Below are 26,366 nucleotides of genomic sequence, written 5' to 3' on the forward strand. Positions count from 1 at the left end.
GCAGCCTTCGTCTATGTGTTGACTATCGCCAACTGAACATAAAGACCCGAAAGGATGCCTTTCCACTCCCACGTATCGAAGAGTCGCTCGACGCTTTGACGGGGGCCCGCTGGTTTTCCACTTTGGATCTGGCCAGCGGGTACAATCAGGTCCCTGTCGCAGAGGGCGATCGGCACAAGACGGCGTTCTGTACACCTTTTGGTCTGTTTGAGTGGAATCGCATGCCTTTTGGGCTCTGCAACGCTCCCAGCACCTTCCAACGACTTATGCAACGCATTTTTGGTGACCAGCAGTGCCAGTCTCTCCTCCTCTACCTGGATGATATTGTGGTTTTTTCATCTACGGTAAGGCAACACCTGGAGAGGCTGGAGGTGGTGCTTGGGAGGTTGCAGAAGGAAGGGCTCAAGGCAAAGCAGAGCAAGTGCCGGTTCTTCCAGCGGGAGGTGCACTATTTGGGGCACGTGATTTCTGACCAGGGAGTGGCCACTGATCCCGGCAAAATTGACGTAGTAGCAAACTGGCCTGTCCCATCTACGGTTTCTGACCTGCGCTCCTTCTTGGGGTTTGCAAGCTACTACCGACGTTTTGTCGACGGCTTTGCTAAACTGGCCGCTCCCTTACATCGCAGAGTGGCCGAGCTGACCGGGAGTCGGTTGGGGAAGAGAACCTCTCGGCGTGCTGCAGTCCCTTGGACTGAGGAGTGCCAGCAGAGCTTCGAGACCTTGAAGGCCAAACTCACGTCTGCCCCAGTGCTGGCATATGCAGATTTTTCTCTTCCCTTTATCCTGGAAGTAGACGCCAGCCATGTGGGCTTAGGCGCAGTTCTCTCCCAGGAGCAGGAGGGGAAAGTCAGACCCATCGCATATGCTAGCAGAGGACTCCGACTTACAGAGCGGAATATGTCCAATTATAGCTCCATGAAACTGGAGCTATTGGCTCTTAAATGGGCATTGACGGAGAAGTTCAGAGAGTATCTGTTGGGCCACAAGTGCGTGGTCTATACAGACAATAACCCCCTGAGCTATCTCGCGTCTGCTAAACTGGGTGCTGTGGAGCAGCGTTGGGCAGCCCAGTTGGCGTTGTTTGATTTTGAACTGAAGTATCGATCGGGTAAGTCGAACCGGAATGCTGATGCCTTGTCCCGTCAGCCATGGCCCTCACCCAGGGACGAGTCCGGGGTAGCAGCAAGTACCTCTCTACCGCAGCCATTACAGCAAGCCTTGCAGGGGGTACAGGCGGTGGCAACTCAGTCTGTAGTAACAGTCTTCCCCCACCATTCCCCTGCTGCTCTTTATACACTCCAGCAGGCTGACCCAGTCATTCAGGAGATCCTGACTTTCTGGGTAGAACAGCGCCGGCCCACTCGTGAAGAGCGGCGTGTCCTCTCGCAGCCGGCCTCGGTTCTGGTGAGTCAGTGGGACCATCTGGTGGAGCTGGGCGGTTTGTTGTACAGGCAGGTGTTCCGCTCCGACGGTGGTGGGGCAGTTTGCCAACTCGTCCTGCCTAGGGCTTTGGTTCGGGAGGTCCTCAATCAGGTCCATCAAGACCATGGGCATCAAGGCGTGGAGAGGACATTGGCTCTGCTTCGCCCCCGCTGTTATTGGCCAGGTATGTCCCAGGAGGTCACCCAGTGGTGCCAGGCTTGTGAGAGGTGTCAGTTCGCAAAGAACAATGATCATGCGACACATGCCTTCATGGGCCACCTACTCTCTTCAAGACCAAATGAAATTGTGGCTATTGATTTTACGCTGTTGGAGCCAACCGCAGCTGGCCTAGAAAATGTTCTTGTGATGACTGATGTCTTCAGCAAGTACACAATGGCGGTGCCAACCCGCGACCAACGTGCCAGTACGGTTGCACAGGTTCTGGTAACGGAGTGGTTTGGCAAGTTTGGGGTTCCGGCCCGCATCCACTCTGACCAGGGCCGTAATTTTGAGAGCCAACTGATCCAGCAGTTGTGCAGTCTGTATGGGATTGTGAAGTCGCGCACTACTCCTTACCACCCTGCTGGGAATGGGCAGTGTGAGCGCTTCAATCGGACGCTGCACAACTTGCTGCGTGCTCTGCCTGTGTCCCGTAAGAGGGACTGGAGCGCTTGCTTGCCACAGGTGCTCTTTGCCTATAACACTACCCCACATCAGTCGACTGGGGAGTCTCCATTCTTTTTGATGTTTGGGCAGGAACCGCGGCTCCCTATCGACTTCTTGCTGGGACAGGTACAGGACCCACTTGGCGGGACTGTACACGAGTGGGTTAAGGAGCACCAGGCCCGTCTGCAAATGGCTTTCGATGGAGCAAGAGAGAAACTGCGTTTAGCTGCTGCCCGTAGAAAGGCAACCCACGACCGACATGTCCAGGAGTTACCCCTTAATGAGGGCCAGCTCGTGTTGCTCCGGGACTACGGTGTGAGAGGCCGCCAGAAAATTCAAGACCAGTGGTGCCCCACTAAACATGTGGTTGTGCAAGTTCCACATGAGGGTGGAACTGTGTACACAGTTGCCCCAGTTGGACAACCGACTAAAATCAAGAGGGTGCACCGCTCCCTGTTGAAGTGCCTGATCCAGAGTGAGGTTCCAGATCTCGCTCCAGCATCAGTCCCTCCAGTGGAGCCCACGGTGCGAAACCCTGAAGAGGGGTCGTCCCACGAGGGCGATTTGTTCCTGCTTCCGCAGGCTTTACCGCCCGTTACAGAGGTAACACCAGCTCGGCTGGCTGCAGCACTTGAACCACCCTCTGGGGCAATATGGTGCTCTTCCCCAGATGCTGCTGGACCCATTTTGGTTCCACCTGATTCCTTTGCCGACCAGCCCCAGTTTGTGACAGTCACTACCTCCATGACTGGTCCAACTGAGCGGTCCGTGCGTAGGTCCACAAGGCCAACAGCGGGCAAACATCAGAACCTCCATCATCTCCCAAGACCGGTGAGTCGGCAGCCTCAAGGGGAGTCAGAGTCCCCGGCTCCTTCCACAAGTGCCAGCTTTTAGGCTGTTTTAGGCCATCGGCGGGGCGCCGATGCAGATTGGGGGAGTGGATGTGGCCATATCGCATTTTGGGCCGCCCTTAGATCTGAGCCCGCGTTCTCATTGGCCATTCATGCCGGTCGCCATTCATAAAAATGCCCCCCCTGATTTTTACGCTCCCTCTGGCCTCTCGCATTGTGCCCGCCCACCGGCGTCACACTTCCGCGTTCCTCCAGCGCCTCACGGCAGGTAAGCGGAGCGCTGTCTCCCTCCTAAATGTTGTGGACTGTCTTCTAATCTTAGACTCCTTTTTGTTAGCACGGACAGTCACCTGTAACCACAGATGCGGGTCACTCACTACCGCAAGCTTAGGTAAGCGCCCCTCATTTTAAGATCCGCGATCGTCTGACGCGCTTAGGCTCTCCTGTTTTATAGGCTTTGACGTAGCTGTTCGCTCTCGCCTCTCCCTCATCGGAGCTCTAAGTCGCGCTCCAAAGAGTAAGTATGCCTGGGTCAGTGGCAAACTAGTGTTAACAACCAAATTCAGTGTTTGATTCCTCCGCTGTATGTAGGAGCTGCCGCTTTGCTGTCGCTTTGCTGTCGCTTTGCTGTCGCTTTGCTGCCGCTTTGCCGCTGCCGCTGTGCTCGGAGTAACCCGCTTTGCGCGGACTAACATCCTCCTGGTCGGACTGACGGCGCAGGCCGGCGCTTGATTGTGCCCCCACGCTGCCCGATTGTGCTCTCCCGTGGTCTGTACCAGCTCTGCGCTGGGTGTGTCGCGCATGGGCGCGATATAGACATTTTTCTGCTGCTCTACCTGCATATCCCTTTGCCGTGCCTACACTGGACTCAAATTATGTACCGCTTTTAATACATGTTTCTGTGTTATAGGGGCTGATGGTCTGACACCGTGGTGGATTCCCCTGGTGGTGGTTCCCGCGTTTTGGTTTGTGGTGCACTGTTTTGTTGTTTTGGCGTTTTCTTATTAGGTTACTGCCCCATTTGTTTACCTCCACGGCTAAGCCTCAGCGCCCCCTCCAACGGTCTTATTGAGTTTGTTCATGTGTATGTGTATGTGTGTGTGAGTGGGTGTGCGTGGTGTTGAGTGGTAGCATTTCAGCTTTTAGATTAGATTGTTTAAAAATATTATTGTCTTGTTTAAAATGTGTTTTAGATTGTTAGCATTATCTAGTTAAATAATAAACATGTTGTAATTTATGGAACTGTCTCTGTCTCATCAGTAATCCTTATCTGCGTGCCTTACTAATTTTCCCCAGTTTAAATTGGGGTGGCGTTGTTGGACAACTTACCATTTAAACAATATCAAAACACTCGTACTGCCACAAAGGCAAACTTTCAAGGCGCTTTACATCCAGGCAGTCACCCATCCACACATCAGTGTATGACGTGGGCTGAGTGTCTTGTCTAAGGACATAACAACAATACGCCAACCTGTGGGCCAGTGGATCACTGTTTATATACCGTTGGATCAGAAGACAAACAGTCTAACAACTATTATGTCTCTCGGCTGTCCTGTGAAAGCCTCAGAATCCCCCAGAGGAACTGGGGCGAGGGAAGTCTGGGAGTCTCTGCCCCCGCAACCTGGCCCCAGATAAACGGAAGATGGATGGACAGTCTACCAACCGAGCTACTGTAGCCCCCTAGATGTGATGATGTAGACTTGATCTTGTTCTGGTTCTGGTTAAGTCATGGTCAAGTCCAGGTGTAGTTCCCAAATTAGTCCAAGTTCAGTCTCAATTTTGATGTGGTGTTTGTGGAAGTGTGACAACTCCATATGATGGAAATATCACCATGTAGATCTCAAGTAGGTTGTAGTGCCCACACACTGTATATGAATGACATCGTGTTTGTGAGTGTGAACGCAGGACAATGGGTAAGAATTATGCCATGGCTACAATCCAGCACATTCATGAGGATCATGTCACAAAAAAACAACAACAAAAACAATGTGACAAGAAGGGCATGTAACTAAACAATCTGCCTAATCGTGGTGTGCCAGTTTGATCCCAGCGCTGACTCTGTGGTTGTGACAAGACACTAAACTGGCCTTGTTTATGAGTCTAACCCTGGGATCGTATGAACGAGTGTCGGGAGTCAGTGAATAACGCACTCAATGTAAAGCAATTTTGAGTGTCTGGAACAGTTCAACATAAGTCTGATGCTATACTAAAAAGTAAAATGATGTTTAAAATGTTTTTATGTTTATGATTATTTTATGATGATTTAATCAGTCACTCAGATGTTCAGATCATGAAAGCTTAGGATGTATTTGTTTCTGAGCATTGAGCTGCCATAAGTAGATAAGCACATAATTATCATATAACAAAACAGCATCAGGGTGATACCACATATAATATTGTTACATTTAAATGTACACATATCACTTATAATATTATGTTTGCTCACCTTCATTCCTGGTATTCCTGGGATACCCTAGGCAGTGTGAGAAAATAGACGGATTAAACAAATATAATGTAATTGTTCTCAAACACAAGACTTAGGTAAGTTAGAGCAGTTTCTTACAGGATTTCCTTGAAGTCCAGGAAAACCAGGGGAACCATCTCTGCCCAATTCTCCCTGAAATACAAGAACAGGCAATCAATAGCAGACGTGTGAATTAGAGGTGGGCAATATATTACCCTGATGATATGAACATTTTTAATACTCTGGGTATTGTTATAAAATCATATATTGTTAAAATCCTATAAAGAAAAGCAGATATACATTTTTTCAGCTTCAACCCATTTTGAGATGATCCCTAAGCTGAATAAACATTACAAAACAGACAAGAGGCTTACTTTTGTCCCATTGCATCCTGGGATACCTGGGACACCAGGAGGGCCATCGTTTCCATTAATACCCTATAAACAGAGTATTATTAATGTCACATTTCTACACAAAAAGAGGGTGGTAAAAAATTGATATGGACAAGTATAATAGTCATTAACTTACTGGTAGTCCAGGGTTTCCTGGAAAACCTGGTAAACCAGCAGGACCCTGTGTAAGAACAAACACTGTTGTGTCATTGGACAGTCCAATGTTACCAAACCTGACCTATTGTCTCATGTCCCAGGTCATTCTTTACTCACTCGTACTCCTTTAAGTCCAGAGGCTCCCGATTCACCAGTATCTCCCTTAGACACAAATAATCAATAATCAGTCCCACGTCCTGTTTTCAGTATAAGGTGATCACATGTTTTTAATGCATTTTAAACATGTGTATTATTTTTACCATTGGGCCCATTGGTCCTGATGGTCCCTCAGGTCCCTGCATCCCTGGAAACCCCATGTTCCCCTGAAGACCAGGAAACCCGCGCTCACCCTGGACACATATAAAAATATAGTAAGTTAAAAAAACAAAACCATTTACTGACATAGACATAGACATTACAGACATTAGGTGTACCCCGCCTAAGGCCCGAAGTCACTGGGATAGGCTCCAGTCACCCGCGACCCCGAAAGGGAACAAGCGGTAGAAAATGGATGGATGGATGGAAAACCATTTACTGTAAATTATGTAGATTGATACATTATGTCATTTTTTTTATTTTTTTATTAAAAAGGTAATTTCTGTGTTTACCTGGGGCTGACTGCAAAAGGCTTATGTACCTTATAATAAAATACATAATGGCCCTTTTTTGAAAAGAATTGTCAGAAATGTATTTTTTTCAAAAGACCACTAGGAGACAGCATTGACTTTAAGGGACACGTTAGGACAAATCAAAAACGTATTAAACGTGCGTGCCGGGTCCTAAGCTTGAATCAAAGTTCAAACACAAAAGAAAGGATTCACACACAGACATTCACACGTGGATATGGACATGGACAACTTGTCTGAAGAAGACAGATTTGATTTGATCATATAAAGAAAATGTGCGTGTTCAATTAGAAATTGACTTTCTTCAACTCCTCAGAATGAGTTTATCAAATTCAGATGAGAAGTGACAGAGTGCCCCGAGCCTCTGCTCCAGGTGATGTTGGAACACTGTGTGATCAGAAACAGTCATTTTACACATTTTATACATTTAAGACAAACCTCAAACCTTGGCTCGAGAAGAATCTGTGATCACTGACCCTGATGTTGTCATTTGTACTGTTTGTTTGTTATTGCGTGTATGTACAGCCGTAGTATGTAGTACACTATTTACATTGTATTTTCATTAATATGCACTGTCCCTATAAATAAATAAATACATATAAATAAATCTAAATCTGACCATTCTTACCTTTGCTCCTTTTACACCACTGCAGTCACATTTTCCACACGCTGCCCCACAGCCCTACAGAGAGACAAACAATAAGGTTCATGACAAAAACACAGTATTAAAAAGAAAATATAAAAAGAAATTGAAAAGTTGAAAACAAATATTTATATTGTGCGAGTGACCTCAATGAGTCGGCTATGTTTTTTTTTAATTAGAATTCCTTATATTATATCTCAAAGACGCTTCACAGTTCACATCAGACAAAAACACAAATAAAACATGAGTCTGTGAGTCTCTTGAGGAGGTCGGCACGTGAACCGTAGAGCAGGATGTTAGTCGAGGCGAGACGCGACAAAAAGGTGGATGAGGAATGGATGTGCTCAGTAGTTACAGAATTTAACCATTATCAATCAAAGCTCAGTTTTAAATGTTGGACCAATTACAGCGGTGTGATGTCATGTTAATGCATGCATCAATATTAAACATGAATAATAATCAGCAGCAAAGACACTTATTTATGATTGTATTGCATGTGTTGGAGCCAATCTGCCTGTCCTTGTCCTGCAATTACCTGCCCTATATAAAGGGGAAGAAGGAAGCGTTCGGGTGTTGCTGTGAGGAGGTAAACAGTTTAATCTATCCTGTTGTTGTGTATGTGGACTGGAGATCTGTGTATTTATGGATGGCAAAAGGTAATCCCAATAAACTCTTGGAACACAGTATTTTCCGAGGCGCCACACACACAGCCACAGTGGACCTTGTATAGGGCAAGTTTTGTGTATAAGTATTAGTGTATAAAGGGTTCATTGGCAAAAGACAGATAACAGCTAACATCCCTCTTTGTCAAATTCACACAAATTCAGTTTGGCAATACAAATTATCTGAAAATTGATGAAAATGTTTTCGCCAATAAATTCTTCTATTTATTTATTTTATCTTTTAGTCTAACTTGTTCATAATTTTAGCCGCAACTATTTTTTCTGTATTCATCACAATAAAGCAGGTGTTTCAGTGCAGCGCAAACAGTGGTGCATTGACAAACAATATTGGGATTATGAGATTGTTTCAAATTCAATTGTTCCCTGGCAACAGTGTAGACCACTTCTGGAGCCTGTCATGCTGGGAACGACACAGACAAGAGAATCAGCCAAGCAGCTGGTTTCATCCCTCCACCAGCCTCTGTTTCTCTGAGACTTAAGCTTTCTTTCTTTCTTTCTTTCTTTCTTGCCTTCTCTCTCTCTGTGACAGTGCGGACCTCCAGTGGAGGGTGGTGCATGGGGGCTTTGACCCAACATTGCACAGCCGCTGTGTCTCCTCCTGTCATCAGGAGGAGACACAGCGTCGAACTGTACTTTTACCAAACTTGATTTTGGGTCAGGCCAAAATGAGCATCTGGCTCAGTCTGAGCTGGGTCAGGCTGTATGGACTCTGTGGAACTTAAAGAAACTGATCGCAGCACGACTCAGACTTGAACACGTGCACATCACTCTGGTGGGGGCGCTAGAGGAGTTTGAGAGTGTGTGGACGGTGAGGGAGGGCGAGCTGCTTTTACTTTTGTAGATGTTGTGAAAGAAACAGGCCTGATGATGGTCAGATGGATTTGTGTGGGTTTTAAAATGAGTTGTCAATAAAAGTGACTGTAAAGTCTGTTTATCTTAAGTCTCTTTCTTTCTTTCTTTCTTTCACTCCCTTTCTCTCCCTTTTTCTCTCATTCTGTCCCTCTTTCTTTCTATCTCTCATTCTCTTTCTCTCGCCACTGCTCTGTCTCTCTCTCCCACTCTTTCTCTCTCTCTCTCTTTCTCTCAAACTCTCTTTCTCTCTCATTCTCATTCTCATTCCCTCTCTCTCCCTCTCTGTCTCTCCCTCTCTCCCTCTCTCCCTCTCTTTCCTGCAGCATCCCTTCAGCTGTTTCTGGACTCGCATGCAAAGGAGTTGGGACAAAATCAGTGGTGGATCTTTTGGACATGGCCTGGGCAGAGAGAGCACACGCAGCTACAAACACTGTCTGTCTCTTGTCCGAAGGTTCAACAAATATCGCACGACTGCGTTCATTCCACAGTTTTGATCTATTGCTGGACTGACCTCTAAAACACACACATTCATTTTGTTAAAGATTGCCTTTACTTACATGCTTCATAACGAAATCAATATGTAGTTCTCTGGGAACTTTGAATGGCCCCAGTCCAACGCACCTGCTCTGTGTGTGACTCAATGCAATAATAACGTAACGTCCCATTCTTTTTCTTTCTCACACCTCCCACAACTTTTACACTGGCTCGCTAGTAATAATAATATGTGTATTTTCCCTTTACAGCAGGAAACAAGGAACAGCTGCTCCAGATGAGATTGTTATAGTAAGTCAAACGGAGGAAAAGCGGTATTTATTTGAGAATGACTGAGGTAGCTACATGTGCGTTTGTTTCAATGAAGTTAACCTGCGGCAGAGGTCGAAGTGTTGGGTTACATGCGCCTGTAGTACATGGGAGCAAAAGTACACGAATGCAATAAGAGGATCCATGACCATGTTGTCAGTCAGACTGGTTTGTCTATTGCAACCTCTGAACTTTTCCTAGAACATTTCCAAATAAGCTAATCCGCTGCATCAAAGTGACATTTCCTGTATGTGATATTTTTGTTTTTCTTCATTCATAGAACTTCTCATAGAGTCATAGAGTCTTATCCTAAATCCAAAGAAGAGATATCACTGAGGGCTTCTTAACAGTCTGATTACTGCCCTTGCAGCAAAAGTCAAAAGAGAAATGTGATCAGAGACATTTAAGGATGGGGCATAGGGGCTGATCCAATCTGATGACAGAGGAAGATGCACCATTTCGCATAAGAAACAACACTTCACATAGAGAGTAAAGATCATGTTTATCTAGAAAATCCACCTGCAATTATGTAGGCCTTCATCTGTTAGCCAAAAATGAAATAAAAACTCTTTACAATTAGATTATAAATACAATTTGCTAGAGATGTTTGTGTGGAATCAATCAATGCCAGTTTTCGATTGAGAAATACCCACATCTACTACTTTTAAATAAATATTTATTTATTTATTTGTCTATGGGAGTTTTTATTTATTTATAGGAGATCTTCTACTGAAAGTGTTTTTCAGACTTCCTATAAGTGATCTGTTCTTCTGTATCTACCTCTGTATCTACCTGCGTTGCACCAATGAAATTTCCCCATGTGGGACAATAAAGGAATATCTTATCTTATCTTATCTTATAAGAAGAAGTGAAATTAAGTCGTTATAAATCAGTAAGATGCCCACTTTAATTCAAGTCCAAAAAAACAGACCTAAATGTAAAGTACTTTTTTATCTAGATGTTTTGGTCACATTAACTTTATTTTGTCATTCAGAAAGTTGGATTTTAAGATTTTACCGTTGTTTGGTCTTAATAATCGTAAATTGTTATCAAATTTTGTATTATTATTTATTATTATTTTTAGTAACTTTTTAGAGCGTTATAAACTACTGAGCCTGCTCCCTGCCCCAAAGCTTAGAGAGCATCACATGGGTTTGGAGATCCACACTACTCACATCTGTAAATCCTACAATTACATCTCATCAAAAAAAAGTCTTCTTAAAAAGCTGTGTATTCGTTTAAGGTTTTATTCCCACACACAGGGGCTGCAACCAAAGATGGCCAAGTCACGGGAGATGAACCTGACGTTGCCATTGGTAAACAGTGTGATTATGCACAGGGCAAACAGACTGTCAGAGGCCTGTGGAGCTGCAGACACAGCATTTGAGGAAACATCATCAAAAAGGTCTCACGTCTGTAGCAGCATTTACCACATACCTGAGACAAGATAGCAGTGTCTCCAAACTGTGAAACGGCCAGTGTTTATTCTGTATAGATGCAGCACAAAACACTGCCTTATCATAATCATGGCTCTAGGACAGTGTGTTTGTGCCTGTTTATAGAGACAGAGCAGGCATGGAAACGCTGGGCCCTCTGTTTGCTTTCACAAGTCTGAGATATCAGATGCCAACACAAGGGCACCACAGTGGATGGCACAGTGGAGACAAGACTATTGCACACAAAAACAACAATTGGAGCTTAGGTGACACTTCTGTTTCACTACCAAGTTATAACTAAAATATATTGTACTTCCTCCCCAGATAAATATAGCATGGTTTGAAAAAGGTTGGAGGTTCAAAGGCCCAGCAGCAGGTACTCGATATGTCTGACATCACGAGTCAGTGACAGACCCAGAGGGAAGTGATGAGTCATGTTTAGTCTGAGGCTCACAGGCCCCGTCCCAAAGAGGGATGCTTTTCCCGAGACCTCATATAAACACTCTTAATGCGAACCCAGTGTGCAGTTGGCTAACGTGACCATAATGAGCAGGTCTGCTTGCATAAAACCACTCATTTAAGTGTATCCACATTATCTAAAGGATATTTCTGACACATTCTAGAGTTGTCATTACAAAGTTGATATGTGAAGTGAACAAAAAACATCAAGAAGAACACCTGCATTACAGGTGCATTCTCCAAACCATACTTTTACTATGATATATGGAGCAATAGTGAGTGTATCATGCAAATACATTAAATATGTAATAATTCCTTCTAATAATTTATAATAAAAAAAAAGCTTTACTCTACTCGAATTACTCTATAGCTTTCCTACAACTGAAACAGGATATACATGTGCATGATTATAAGCAACAACTAATTTGTTATACATGGTCACAAATACAAGCTTTACCTCTGACCACAACTATAAATACAAGATATTTGAGATTGTACATATTAACATTTGAGCCACACCCTTATTGTTTAAAAACTTGAATGACTCATTTTCTTCACCAGTTTGTTCTATGAAAAACAATACTAGGAAGAGGAAAACAAGGTATTTACGATATTATGTTCTTTTGCTACTGGATTTCCCTGATCCACAAAGGACCTGTTTCATTTTCATTGCACGTCCTTTAAGTATGACTCAGAGTCTCTGCTCTGTTTGCCAAAATGGACAAATCAAATTCCGTTATGTACTGCATCCAATCTGAAGACAAAAACTTAAACGCAACAGTACTGGGAAGTGACCAGAAGAGGGCAGTCATGTTCCCGCAGCTCTGAGCACATAGCCAGCTGTACAACATTGTGCAAGCCTCATGCAAAGAGGAGGTTGAGATCACACAAGCATCTGGCAAATGTCATCCACAGATATGTTTTCTGCACGTCACATTCCTGCCACAACCTCCCACTGATTCACAAGAGCCTCACAAGCCACCAGGGGCCCACATGCCAGATAATCCTCACTATAAATGTGTATTACTTTAGGTAGGCGCTACTGTCTTTACTGAAAACATATATGTGTATGTTTGGTCTTGGCAATGACAAATGAGGTGAGTGGTTTATGGGGTGACTTATCTAGGATCCTTCCTTCTTCCACTGCACTGATATGAGCCGTCCCAAAGAGGAAGACAGATAACACACTTTGGGAGCATGGACTTTGTGGAGAGTGTATTTGTCACAGCTAATACCTGAGTCACATCGAATGGACGTGCAGTGAAAATGAAGGAGGAGTGAAGCTAACTGTTGGCACTGCTCAGTCTGAAGCTCGACGAGTCAAGATTGACTTTAATCTGAGTTTTGTTTCAACACAATCTGACCAAAAAGAGCTGATTTCTGATTTTAAACAAGTCCTCAAAAAGAACATTAAAGACACAAGCACAACGCAAGTCACACACATGAATATTAATCTCCTGAAATGTTGTTCTTTGAATCCATTTTGTATTTTTTCTGGTTTTCTAACCATCACAGAACTCATCAGGTGGTGTTTCCTAATAGGACTGATATAAATCTTAGAAATACCACTACTGCTGCTGTTAGTATTTGTACCACTACTTCTACTTTGACTTATGCTATAACTCACAACCACTGCTTTACTCAAGAAGAGAGAAATTGCATTTTAATCAGTCTTCTTTTATAGTATGTCATGTATGATTTGGTTTCCTGTTTGATTAAATTGAACGTAACTGACATCTTTTTTTTTCCTACGACCCGCCACATTCCACCACATTGAACATATCCTCAAACCTTTTACTAAAATAACATCCGTTCATTTCAAGCAGCCCTGTCTCTTTCCAGTCAGCCTGAATTCGAACATGTGGTAAAAGAGTCCTTTGATATACGGCTGCTCATTATCATCACGACTTCGAGACGGTTGTAGTCAATTTAACACAGTGGCAGAGTTCTGTTCCGCACGCTTAACCTGTGTCTGTCACGGGTTTGTCACCCCGTAAAGATACACTCCGGCTGTTAGCTACAAACTATTGTTAGCATATGGACACAATTAGGCTAGTCTTACCCATAAATCGACCCACTTTTGGCGTAAAGGTAAAACCACAACACGGGGACATTTAGGAGAGAAGGGGTGTAGGATAGTGGATTATAGAATTGTCAAAAGTATTGAAAATCACATATTAATCTATACTAAAACTAGCATTTGCACAAACAAAAACACACCAAATTTGACCTTTTCTTAATTGTTTTACATGGATTATTGATTTGTCTCAAAACTGGTAGAAGAACACATGCTCATTTTTGTGTAAAATTACAGTCTTTTGTCTAATTATGTGAAATCTAAACCGAGAATCAAGCATATTCCTTGGAATTGAAATCGACTTTGAAATTTGAATATCGTGACAATAGTGAAATATTTGGTCTTTTGGTATTTTGGTCTATGAACAGATCAAAAGTAATAAAATAATGGACTATTTGTATATGTGTTATTGATATCATAACAAGGGGTCAATAAACCAATTACTGTGGGTCACTGTGAAATTGCATGGAGATAAGTTTGTTATCTTAAGTTCGGGAGCAGGACCACGCCCCTTCCTACGCCCCTTCCTGCGGCTACACTACTTAATCATCCAGATCACACACACACCTGTGCCCCTCCCTCCCACCCTCTTTAAACTATTCTAATTCATCTCCTAGATGGGGGTATCGAGGCCCGGGAGCCTTCAGCCCTCATCGCAAGAAGACCCAAAACGGCATCAACTTCGTACATTCGGGTTGTTCATGTTTCTCCCCTGCCAATAAACACCTTGCATCGTATCTGGGGTCGTGGTCCTTGCTAGAGAAATACATTTATTTGAAAAAAGCCCAGTGCTTTGGCACATTAGTCGTTTCCAGTTGTCTACATTTTCATAACTACACGCCTGTCTTGTTTGGAGACACATGAAGACACTCAAATTCCATGTTGCTCTAAATTTGACCCACTGAGAAGAATTCCCCTTGACAAGGTCCCATGTGAAGTGGATGTCAGGTTGAGTTATTCTGCAGAAGTGCAGGCATAATTCTGCCATCTGCAGCCATTTATTTCACCACATTTGTACAGCCTTTATTTTCCCACTGTAGCACTGCCTCATCTTTCTCCTCGACATCTGTCAGACATTGCTAAAATTGACATGGATGAGCTTATGTTTTACAGCGCAGACCTGTGGGTTACATGGGAAGTGTAATTGACTTGTGCCCTGATTGATCTTGTCAATCTCATTCACATTTTTTCGAGATATAGTCAGCGCCGTCTCCAGCAAATCTAACATTAAAATCCAAAGATGAGTGGGAGGCATATTTCTTTTGTCAGGTTGGACTAGGTTGAACTTTGGTGTTTTGACATTCCTTGCCTTCTCTGATTCTGGGCCACTGCCATGAGCTGATGGATGTTGAGGAGTGGAGACCGCCTTACTTGGAAAGACTTGGATAGTGTTGGATTGACAAAGCTCCTTGTGCAATGCACTCTATAAACAGTGAAAGACCAAGAGGAAGAGATGCAGGTGCACAAATTCCAATAGGAAAAAGTCATATACCAAAGTATGTACCCCAGATATCCGGTAAGACAATGAACTAACGCCAATAATACAGATAGATTTGGAAAAGGTGAAACGTTCAAACAAATACTTCAAGCTGATAGGACAGACAAACAGAGGGATCCAACACATCTATCATCCTCAAATGCACAAAGCGCTGCCCTCTAGAGGTTGGTATATCAGGTATCGGTACATCAGGTATTGGTATCGGTCAGATATTGAAGATTTAGCCGAGATTTAGCACAGATATTTTCCTGCACCGCCTCAGACTGTGTGAGCCCATGTGTTACTCCATATTGACCTCAGTTCATAAGATTTGCCTTATTGAAAACCATTTAGGCTCATAATATGGCTGTTTGTACACAATCATGTCAGAAATCGTTTTAATTCCCAGATAACCACATTTTGTTTTCAGCTTTAGTTCATTTGTAAACAATACCATAACTTTTAAATTTGTGGTCTTATAATCAGTGCTGACACATAATATGGATTATCGGCCACAACATTAAGATATATTTAGGATATCAGTATTGGCTCACAAAATGAAATGGGACCAAGAACACATCGATTTCTACAACAAAAGGCCAAATTAAATCCGTCTGAGTTTGTTTCTGGTTCATTTGAGCGCTGCACGTTTGGTTTCCGCCCAGACCACATTGCTGCCCTGTGATTGGCCAGGTCTACCAACGTATCGAGCCTTACTGCGCAAAGTAACTGAGTATTAGTACATGCAAATTAATATACTATACTTTATCTCTACTATAAAGAAACATGTATGGGAGTTTGATCGATAAACCAGCTAAACAATTATAGATAATTACTAAATCATAAGAATTCTAGAAAAATATTTATGCTTTATTTTCTTTTACTACGACAAGATTTTAATTGTAGAGAGTCAAGTAAGTAACTTCTGTGACTATGTAGATAATGTTAGAAGTATGCCAGTGTTTCATTCTGCTTCTTTCACAATAGCGTATATTTTAGCACATGTTTTACTGGTATTATACTGCTTTGGGGTTAATCTATTTCTATATTATTGTTTATTGTGATATTTTCTGTAGAAATATATCGTACAAACATGTAACCTATGCAACTTCACAAAACTACTATATTGCTGGCTGTGATCTACTTAATAACTCCTTAAGCATGATAGCTTTAAGTCACAGGAGCCGACTAAAGCCTCTCGCAAGAAACAAGGTCAGAGGTCACGGTCCCACCAGGAGACTTACTGCAGGTACACGCTGCAATAAAACAGGGCTGTGTTGTGTGTTTCCTTTATTTAAGGCGCCCTGTTGCGCTTGTTCGCTGGGAACGGCTTGATTTGAACCATGCTCGCACAGGCAGCAGGTTTTCATCTGCAGTGGGAACTCATTCAGGGCTTCTGTAACCAAAAGCAGATGCAGGGACAGGCCGGCGTTCTCACACAAACACATGTCCAAATTATTCAACGCATTAACAAGCAGCAATGCGCACATGGAAATCATCGAAACAGCAAAGTTAAACGTGAGGACATGAGAAATGAGTGATGATTTTAATGTTCTTTTAATCTTCTGGTTGGACAGTACCTTAGATTATTATGCTTTGGTGGTGAAATATTTTATTGGCAAAAAGCTATTAAAATGTCAGCACTGTGACGTTTATTCAAGGTCAAGGTGTCTTTCTTCGGGTGTTTTTGATGAAGACAAGAATCAATGGCTGTTGAACAAAGCAGGATTAAACCTCAGATCTAGATTGTTTTGGTTGTGAAGGAAAAAGCATGCAGTCCACTGGAGATATTGTGGACGTTTAATGAATGTCAGTTGTGTTTAGAAGCAAAGGCAAATGGTTAATGTTGTTTGTCATTGCTATAAGACATTAAACAGTAGAAACGTTCAGCGTCTCTGTATTGGACATAGACCATACACAAGTTCCTATGGCAAATGAGTTCCTACATCAAACAAAGTCAGCTGAAAAGAAAGTCCCACTTATCTGTCAGCCTGTTCAACATGTCAGCGAGTGAGCGACATAATCCAGGACACTGCAGTGCCATGTTTTACAGTCAGACCAGCTATTCTCATGTGCAAAATTAACTCTGCAAATGGGAAAATTGTTTTAGAGGATTTCTCAGGCCAAAGACCCGTCCCAATGATTGTATAGGGACGTGTGTGTGTGTGTGTGTGTGTGTGTGTGTGTGTGTGTGTGTGTGTGTGTGCGTGCGTGCGTGTGCATGTGTGTGTGTGTGTGTGTGTGTGTGTGTGTGTGTGACCAGAAGCATATCATATTGCATGGGTTGTCATGGTGATGGACCAAACACAAGTACTGAATGGACGACTTCTCCATCAAATCCATTAATCTCAATGTTTTCCCCGGCCTTTGTCTAATCAGTCCATTCTCCATGTCCACTTGACTTGTGGCATGACCCCAAATGACTCACCCTGCCGACCTCTGACCCCGGGTGAGGCCATTAGCAAGGATTTAGGAGTTCAAACAGGGCTTTCAATTGCAGGGTCATCTTGATAACAGTTTTCCTCTGTGTCTGTCTCTGTCTGAGAGTGCAGCAGACGACATGTGCATGAAATGTTAGCCTTTTAACCAATTAAGCCTAAGTCCTTCCTAATTATTGAGTGCAAAGGAACTTCCTGGGTCTAATTTTCCAAAAAAGAAGAAAAAAAACAGCTTCACCCAGTAACAGATGTCAGTACTATTGCTAGGACAAGTGGTTTTGGACATTGATCCAGTGGAGTAGGTGTGCCGATGTGCAGATACAAACATCTGTCTAGTATTTCAAGCCCTACTTTCTGTAGAACATTAGAGCTACACAATTAAGAGCAATACAAGCTTTTCTTCTGACAGAGTATAACTAATGCATGAACATATTTGTTTTAATAAATTAAATGTTTGAGTCAAAAAGTTCAAAAAAATGTTGCAATAATATCGATATTGCAGAAATTAACTGCCATATTGCATTTCGTAATCATTTCTAATATTGTGCAAACCTAGCACATGTTCAATCAGTTGGACAACTGGTCCAAGCCTGGTTAACCTAAAGCAAAACACTGCACCACAAAGAACCAAACAGAGAAAGGCAAAAACATATTGGAAAGTGTTCTCCTTTTACCGCTGCCTCGAAATTGTTCTGAAAATTGTATTGGAAAAACAGTTTCCCAAACGTTTTCCTTGGCTGTGTAGAAGTGCAGGCGTTCTGGTGGATGCACAGCATTGTTCACGTGCCCACATGTGGACAATCTAAGCTGTAATTGTGATCAATCCCACAGAAACAGCAGCTGTCCAAGAAGGAATAAACACACTAAATTAAATCAGGCTGTTTCAGATGCCTGAGCACAAAAACGTGACTCTGATGCTATCTGAGCACCTTTCTGTGCCCACACTTCTCTGAGTGAGGAGTGAATGCAACACAAACACAGTTTCACGTGAGCCTGGAGCACTTGTAGTTCCTGCCTGAATGTGCATCTCTGGGCCACAGGATGCAGGCTTTAGGAAGTGGGTCTTTTCTGTGCAGCGAGGCCTCTTCCTTGCCTTTTATGCGCACAAAGACAAGAAGGGGCAGGTCCGCTCCACATCTCTCCAAAGAGCACTCCACTACCTGGGAAAAATGTTGGAACGCGAGGACAGCTTTGACCTTTGTGACCAACCCCATAGATCCTATTCCCACACTCTGACTGCTAATCTTTATGTATTCGTTAATAAAATCATTATTTAAATTATGGCTGGGCAACATACTGTGATGATCTGAATGTCATGATGTATTTTCAGTGTTTCTGATCAAACGCAGAAGAGATTTTGGTCAGACTCTGTAAGCATCTGAGTGAGTGACAGCTGGATCTAACCAATCACAGTGAAGTGGGAATTCTCAGAAGCAGCAGATGGCTTTATTTACCTTTTTAAGCATATAAAAACATATTGACCATTTGATTTGTGATCAAATGTAAATTGTGACCAATAAACTAACAATAAACTATCACCTACCTCTAATTTTAATACCAAATCTAGTTAAAAAAGAGAAACGAGGAACAATTCATCCATTCACACACATTCATGACTCAAAGATAGTACTTGATGGCAATGATTGGGATGTCAAACAAGAATGACTTGAACCACCTTTTCCATTGTTCTGTCATTCTCTCCAAAAGGGGAAAATGATCCTAGGGTTAAATCATGTCTAATCACCACCACTTTCACACTGGATTGTTTTGAAAGTGCGAACATTGGGGATTTCCATAAAAACACTGAAAGGCCCTTTTTGTTCTTGCCCTTTTTCCAAGTGTGCAACAAACTCATGATTATCATTCCAGACGCTTGAAAGCTCCAAGTGAGAGGTTCTCTATTGTTGTTCTGTTTCCACATCAGACCTCATCACCTGCAGCACTAAAACCTCACCGCTATTGTTACATCAACGACCCAGGGCCTGAGAGATGCTGTCATAGGAAAAAAATAGACTCCAAAAAAATAAAAAATAAACAAAGAAGGGAAATTAGGTCAGCATCTGTTTTTTTTTATGTTCACCTGTTAAAAGTCAGCTATTCCATACAAGTACAAATAGAGTCAAATAGAGGTATAGCATACTGTTCCAAAGTTGATTTTGAAAACTAAATTCTTAAAACAAATACAAAAAAACATTTAAAATCTGTATTCCAAATCTGTTTATAGTTTTTTTTAACAATCTACAGTAAAGTAACGTTGTACTGCACAGAAATACTTGAGGACTTGGTGAAACGCACCTAACGCCAGCACAAAATATAGTGTGATGAACTTTAAATAAAAACTTCTAAACATGTGCTTGCTGTTTTATGAAGCTGTCATGTGCTGTTGTGATTTTGGGCGGTAGAAAAATAAATTGAACTGATTGCAGCACATGTCAGGCTCCATGTGCAGGCGGCCATAGGGTCGTGAGTTTGAATCCTGCTCTGACTATTTGCTGCATGTCCTCCCTTCTCTCCTCCCAATTTTACAGTAAGCTGTTCCGTGTAATAAAACACCGAACCCAAAAAAACTCCTTAAAAAAGAAAGAAAGAAATGAACCTAGGCAAATCTTATTTCTGTCTGTCTATTGTCCATCTCTTCTTCCTGAGACATGCCACTGGAAGAACAGTCAGTATCTGCACTGGTCCAACACACCAGCTGACCTCTCCACTGAGCTCTGATTCCATCTTTATTTATGTCGGGTGAATTTAATGAGAACAAATACTCTCTTTTAACTGACTATGGTGAGTCACTAGCATCAAAACTAAACACAATGTCTTAGATAGGCTTTGGTTATCTAAGACCTTTCAGCTGTTTGTATGATATAGTAGAAACACAGCAACATTTTAGCAACAAATAAGTACAAATGCCTGACCATGGTTCAGTTTATTGATCATTAAGTAAATGTTAGGTTTCACTGTAAGTATAAATACACAACTGTACTAAGCTCAGACCTCCATTAAGACTCAGCTGCTCCTTCAAGTACTTCCAAGAACTTTACAGAAAATATAGATGATCAAGTTAATATGAAGATTTTCATAACGGGCCAAACATACTGTAATCTTCAATTCAAACATAACTTTTTTATGTTCAGTAAAGGTTATCCAAGTTGAGAACTGTTCAACACACAATTTATAGCACAAGCAAATCACCTAAAAATGAAAAACATATGGGCATAAATTGACAACTATAAAAACATTTAGCTGGGATTCATAAAATCAAAAGCGGCCCACCCTTGGGTCCCAACCCAAAGTTTGGATTATTCAGCCTTAAAGTTGATACCATCATTGTGTCTTTTGGGAGGTTTGCCCCTCTTCAGAACCCACTCGTCACTTATCTTAACAATATGTTCAAAATGGATGATAAATGCTGACAATAAATGCTTCACCAGAAATATCAAAGATGAACATGCATCTGTCATTTCTTCTGTCAGTGACTCTGATGACATGATTGTTGTAACCACTAAATGGCAAACACTAAACAACCTTTAACATGGGATTTGATGATTCATGTGCATGTTGTGCATATGTTACACACCCAGGCAGTTATTGGGACACACATAAAGCCACAGATGACACTCAGTCATTTTGCATAACTGTATGTATAATGAGGTCAGTTATGGTAAAGTAATAAGACGTTTAGACTCCAGAGGAAACTGTGTGTTTAGATAAGAGTGAAAGTAGGCCTCATGCCTCTCATTCACAGAAACTACAGACAAACAGCTGAAGAAAGACAGCAGCAAACCCATGAATCAGCTGACTTAAGCTTGTGCACCAGTGCTTTTTGTATATAGGTGGGACAAACAGATTTTCGAGGGCATCATCTTTGGCTCCACTCAGCATCCCTCTGCATCAGGGTTGAAACTGAATTCGCTTTTAGACAAAAGTATCCATTACGCCATCAACTGCAACAAATCACATCTGACTTTTATGACTCACAGTTAAAGAGCTTAATTTTACATTGGCTTGAAGGCCAAATAGGTCTGTGTGAACTTGACTGGATTTGTATCAGAGATATTATTCTTGGAGTTATTTGGAGAAATTAAAATATATCTGTATATGCATCCAGGTTGTTGTAGGTGTTTTATTTACATCATATTTTTGCCTTTTCTCTCCATCTCTGCAGGAGGGCCACACTGTGTTACAAAGAACTTTACGATGTTTATCCCTCCACTGTCTAAGCTCATGTGTGACACTCTACAGGAGCCACATGCTCTAAGTGGGACAGCCCCGTCACACTCTGTGAGTATCAAGGTCAGTATCTGCATTGGCACCTGGAGACTCCTGTCAAAACACCAGGGTGCAAACAGAGCCACAACTCTTCCAAATGGAGGCATTTTTACTGCAGTGTGAACAGAGCTGAGCCGCCTCGGTCTCCTCTGGGTGCTGTGTCTTGGCCGGCGACCAGAAGGTCAGCTGTTGTCTATGTGTGAGAGATAATCTACAGGATCAGGCCTGGACCAAATTACATGCCCCTTGTCAGCACTTTGAGGTCCAAGAGATCAAGTCTCCATATGATGGTTTCCTATAGATAATACCTGCACATTCCTCGGGCTGGAGGAGGATGAAGTGTCGTTAGCAACACCATTTCAAATTATATATATGGCCATGAATATATATGATACATATAAACACATCCATATCGTCGGCCGGTCTGAAGGACAGCACAGAGGCCCTGATCATTGCAGCACAGGAGCAGGCCCTGAACACCAGATCAATAGAGGCCCAGATCTACCACCCCAGATTAGACCCAAGGTGTAGGCTGTGCAAAGGGGGCCCTGAGACCATCCCGCACATAACTGCAGAGTGCAAGATGCTGGCAGGGACAGCATACATGGAGCGCCATAACCAGGTGGCTGGCAGAGTGTATAGAAACATCTGTGCAGAGTACGGGCTGGAGACCCCAAGGACAAAGTGGGAAACACCAAAAGTGGAGAACGACCGAGCTAAGGTCCTCTGGGACTTCCAGATACAGACAGACCGAATAGTAATGGCGAACCAACCAGATATAGTGGTGGTTGACAAGATGCAGAGGAAAGCCGTGGTGGTGGACATCGCAGTGCCATGGGACGGTAACATCCGGAATAAGGAACACGAGAAACTAGAGAAATAGCAAGGCCTCAGAGAGGAGCTGGAGAAGGCCTGGAGCGTGAAGGTATCGGTGGTGCCCGTAGTGATCGGAGCACTTGGGGCAGTGACCCCCAAACTGGAGGAATGACTTGAGCAGATCCCAGGAAAAACACCAGAGATCTCGGTCCAGTAACAGCAAAGATACTGCGCAGAAGCCTCAAGCTCCCAGGCCTTTGGTAAAGGACCCGAGCTTGAAGGGGGATAAATAGAGACGACCCGCAGAGGGTGAAAAAGAGTTTTTAAAAAATATATATATACCAACTCACACAAAATAGGTCAATGTTCATATAATAATTGTCAGGTTATTGTTAGAAGGAATGCTCTGGGACACAATAAAGTTCCTCTTGGCCTTCGTTTACCTCTGTGAATATAAGGAAGCCAAAACAAGAACTTTTGATTTGCTGCCAATGTCACTTCCTGGTATTTCTGCAAAGAGATGTCCAAACTTATTGAAATTTGGGTCATGGTCTAACTCAAAATCTCTACAAGAGCTATAAATTTAATTTGAGGAGGAAAGAAAGAGTTGAGTTGGTGTCCCTTTGAGGAGATGCTGAGCCCTCTGTAAGGTTTATTTCATTAGTCAATGGTTGGCCTGAACGCTCTCCCTCTCCTGGGCTCAATTTCTCCAAGTGTCTAAAGTTTCCTGTTTGTATTACAGTTCATCCATGCAGCCACTACATAAAATACTACTCCAGCGCTCTATCTCACACACTGAAGATTGTGTGAAGAACTATTGAAACTGGTCATAAACTATGAAACATGCATTTTTCTGTGTGATAGTGACAATTCTTGCAGTCCGTCGTGAAACTTTATGACATTAATATTACTCTATATTGAGACATGAAGAAAGCTAGTATGTTCAAGCTGATGCTGGATGCCATTTTTGTTTTATGCAATTCATGCTATGGTCATGACAGCAGGTAGTATGGTAGGTATTTAAATCAATGTAAATTCTCTTTAAACCCTTTGCCACATAGTTAGTGTTCACATAAATGGATCTGTGCCTTTAGAAGACATTTTTCAGACACAAACGTAAAGCAGGATGACCACCCTTGCAGTCAATCAGCTCTCATCCCATAGCATCATATAGTGACTTACATGTCTCTTTCTTACAAGTTTGCAAAGATATGTTTTCTAATTCTGGACACAAAGTTTGGAACTCCAGCTTTAAGATTTTTATTTGTATTTTTGTTGTTACCTCCTGTGGCTGTAATTGTTTAGGTAATACTGTTTACTTGATCACATTGGCACGGACATCTACCGTGTGGATAGATGTCCTGTAATGTTGAGGTGTTGCACATGAGTATTTGCTCACATGCATGAGTCAGGACCCCACCCTCTGCCGGCCCCTGTGCCACAGCAGAAGGGCGGGAGGCTGGACCAGCACTGGATACACTGCAATGTCTGAGCAGCATGACCCAATTTAAGTTATGGTTTGGGGTGAACATAAATCTCTGACCAGAAATTGATAAAAAACTTTGATAAACAAGCCTTAACCAAAATGACACAACATAAAGCAGAAACACATGTCTTTACAATGAAACAGAACTATTACAATTAAAGGTCCTATTGTCAGCAAAGGTACTATAATAAAGATTCCCAAACTTTTGCCTCTACAAATACACACAAGCCTCTTTTGAAGCCCTTACCTCAGCGTGTGCGGGGTCAAAGCAGAACGTGAGGATGACCAGGACCGCGCACGGCAACAGCATCGTAGCGGCGTCTGCAGCAGCCCGTCTCCGCGTAAACACCACCTGTTGACGCTCCGCTCGTCCTTTGCCTCTGCGCTCCAAAGATAATACACGGCTTATGTTCACGACTGGGACAGCGCCGTTGGCTGCATCTTTGTCCGGAACGATGTGACCGTCTGATCAGTGCAAGTTGGTCTTGTTTCTTACAGCACCACACCCCCTCCTCCGAACAGAAGACCACCCTCGCCCATCCTTAAGCGCACTAACTTGCAAACACTCGGCTTTTTTCGCGGTGAGAAGAAGGACTAGTTGCCGTGTCTTTGTCGTGTTTCATTCAATATTGGAGTTTTGCTGCTTCTCAAACTCTGGTACCGGCCGCTCTTCTGCTCCGGAGCGCGCGCGCCTCTGTCCGTTAGTGCGTGTTTCTCCATCTACAATCTGCGCGTCTGGCTGGAGTGACCGTAAGTGAAACAACTGCACTAGTTTTAGCTTCATTGTTTATCTTTAATGGCTCGAATGGCATGTCCTAAAGTGCAGAGTACAAGCATGTTCATTAGTTTGATTGTCTCCTTTTATGGACACGCGCGGCAGGCGGCGGGTCATGCAGTAGAGGTAAAACACGTCGTGGGAAAGAGGTTTGCGGTGCACGTGCGTAGGACCATGCAGGCACAACACACCGGTGTGAGGTATGAGTGGTTCTGACTACACATCACAGCACCGTGACACTTCTGATTCTTTACTACGAACTATGACCATTTGCTTCTGCAGACTGCTGCTGCTGTTCGTCTGTCTCTCCATCTTCGCCTCTGGAGTTCACGCAGTGAGTCTTTTACACATTTAATTCTGCTCACAGGTAAAGCTGACCAACTCTCAAAGCAGACACAAGAGCAGGAGCACAAGCTGGCCTCTGTGGGAGTGTCATGTGGGGAGTTCCTCTGCTGAGGAGGGGGCTTGGCTTGACATACTGCTGCTACATAGCAGCACCAAAACCCAAATCAGGAATGAAAAGCGTTGAAACGTTATTGGCTAAAAAATCAGTTTTTAAATACTTGCATGCTTTTTGTAAAACAGAACTGACAAACATGACTATACCAGTATACTTAGCAGTCACTCACCTCAAGTTTAGAGGACGTCCTTGGAGCTGAAGTGAAATATAGGCCTATCACAAACTGGTCGTGGAGAATTTGAAAGATGTAGAACCTTCTCTAAATGAAACGTCTATGTGACACATGTTGTACTGAAGGCATCGACTCAGAAAGGCCCACACACAACAAACTTCTTTGCCAGTAGTTTGGATTACTTTCAGCTTGTGGTTGCTTTATTGCTCTTTATTCTCATGCTATGAATGCAACAGAAGTTAGTATTTAGTGCAGCACAACATAGAAGTGCATTGTTCTTAAGTTTAAGTGTAACATCACAATTATTCTGGCTTAGTAAAATGACCATAAACATTATTTGTTCATACTTTATACATTACTGTTTGACTTTTACTGTCACTCTGATGCCAGAAATGCGTTCCATGGCCTACTTGTTGCTCCCCCTTCTGCAGCCCACCCCATGATGCATAAACCATGTGTTTGTGCTTGTTACACGTGAGGGTTTGTTGCAATGTCTCAGATGCTCCGAGCATTCTCTGCTGTATTTAATATCATACTCAAGACTCCTAAATTAAGATTTGTTTTTCCTCTGCAATGAAAGGCCTCTTTGTGTCTTTTTTAATAAAATCTGTTTAGGGCTTGATTAAAAGCGTGTGACACAGCTCAGAATCTCTGTTGACTAAATCTAGACAATCTCAGATTGTGAGACACTAACATACAGAACTGTACTACAATCGGTGGGGTCTCAAGCACCGGGAGGCCTTATGTCAAGTCAGAAAAAGAACAAGATTCAGAACAAGTCCAAATGTACTCAAGTTGATAGTAACAGGCATGCAGATTAGTGACCCATCTTCCCTTTGCTACTGCCATAATATAAAGGACTAAAATTAAACAAGTTTCGAGTCCACATCAGAGTTTTAGTCCACAATGTCACTGAGCGCAGTGGTACAACTCTAACTTCATTGAC

At 42.9% G+C, this 26,366-nt stretch overlaps 2 protein-coding genes across 4 annotated transcripts in view; one reads left to right on the plus strand and one right to left on the minus strand.

Annotated features, from left to right (window-relative positions):
- The window catches only part of col4a1 (collagen, type IV, alpha 1), a 38,216-nt gene extending 13,744 nt beyond the window's left edge, over positions 1 to 24,472 (minus strand). Inside the window, exons 1-8 of the mRNA XM_072444650.1 lie at positions 24,261 to 24,472; positions 7,208 to 7,261; positions 6,214 to 6,303; positions 6,071 to 6,115; positions 5,934 to 5,978; positions 5,780 to 5,842; positions 5,505 to 5,558; positions 5,388 to 5,414 (exon numbers count right to left, since the gene is read on the minus strand). Of these exons, the coding sequence (XP_072300751.1) occupies positions 5,388 to 5,414; positions 5,505 to 5,558; positions 5,780 to 5,842; positions 5,934 to 5,978; positions 6,071 to 6,115; positions 6,214 to 6,303; positions 7,208 to 7,261; positions 24,261 to 24,323 (441 nt within the window). The 5' untranslated portion in view covers positions 24,324 to 24,472. The remainder of the gene's footprint in view (positions 1 to 5,387; positions 5,415 to 5,504; positions 5,559 to 5,779; positions 5,843 to 5,933; positions 5,979 to 6,070; positions 6,116 to 6,213; positions 6,304 to 7,207; positions 7,262 to 24,260) is intronic.
- An 82-nt stretch (positions 24,473 to 24,554) lies between these two features.
- col4a2 (collagen, type IV, alpha 2) overlaps positions 24,555 to 26,366 on the plus strand; it is a 40,881-nt gene continuing 39,069 nt past the window's right edge. For 2 of the 3 annotated variants that reach the window (XM_072444646.1, XM_072444648.1), the window contains exons 1-3: positions 24,573 to 24,763; positions 24,894 to 24,988; positions 25,071 to 25,122. In XM_072444646.1, coding sequence (XP_072300747.1) covers positions 24,963 to 24,988; positions 25,071 to 25,122 — 78 coding nt within the window. In that variant the 5' untranslated portion in view covers positions 24,573 to 24,763; positions 24,894 to 24,962. Of the gene's footprint in view, positions 24,768 to 24,893; positions 24,989 to 25,070; positions 25,123 to 26,366 lie in introns of all 3 variants that reach the window. The other variant, XM_072444647.1, reaches the window with a different exon arrangement.

This window comes from Eucyclogobius newberryi, unplaced genomic scaffold, assembly GCF_026437365.1.
Source record: "Eucyclogobius newberryi isolate DKJ021-1_F unplaced genomic scaffold, fEucNew1.0.hap1 SCAF_14, whole genome shotgun sequence".
Lineage (NCBI taxonomy): Eukaryota > Metazoa > Chordata > Actinopteri > Gobiiformes > Gobiidae > Eucyclogobius > Eucyclogobius newberryi.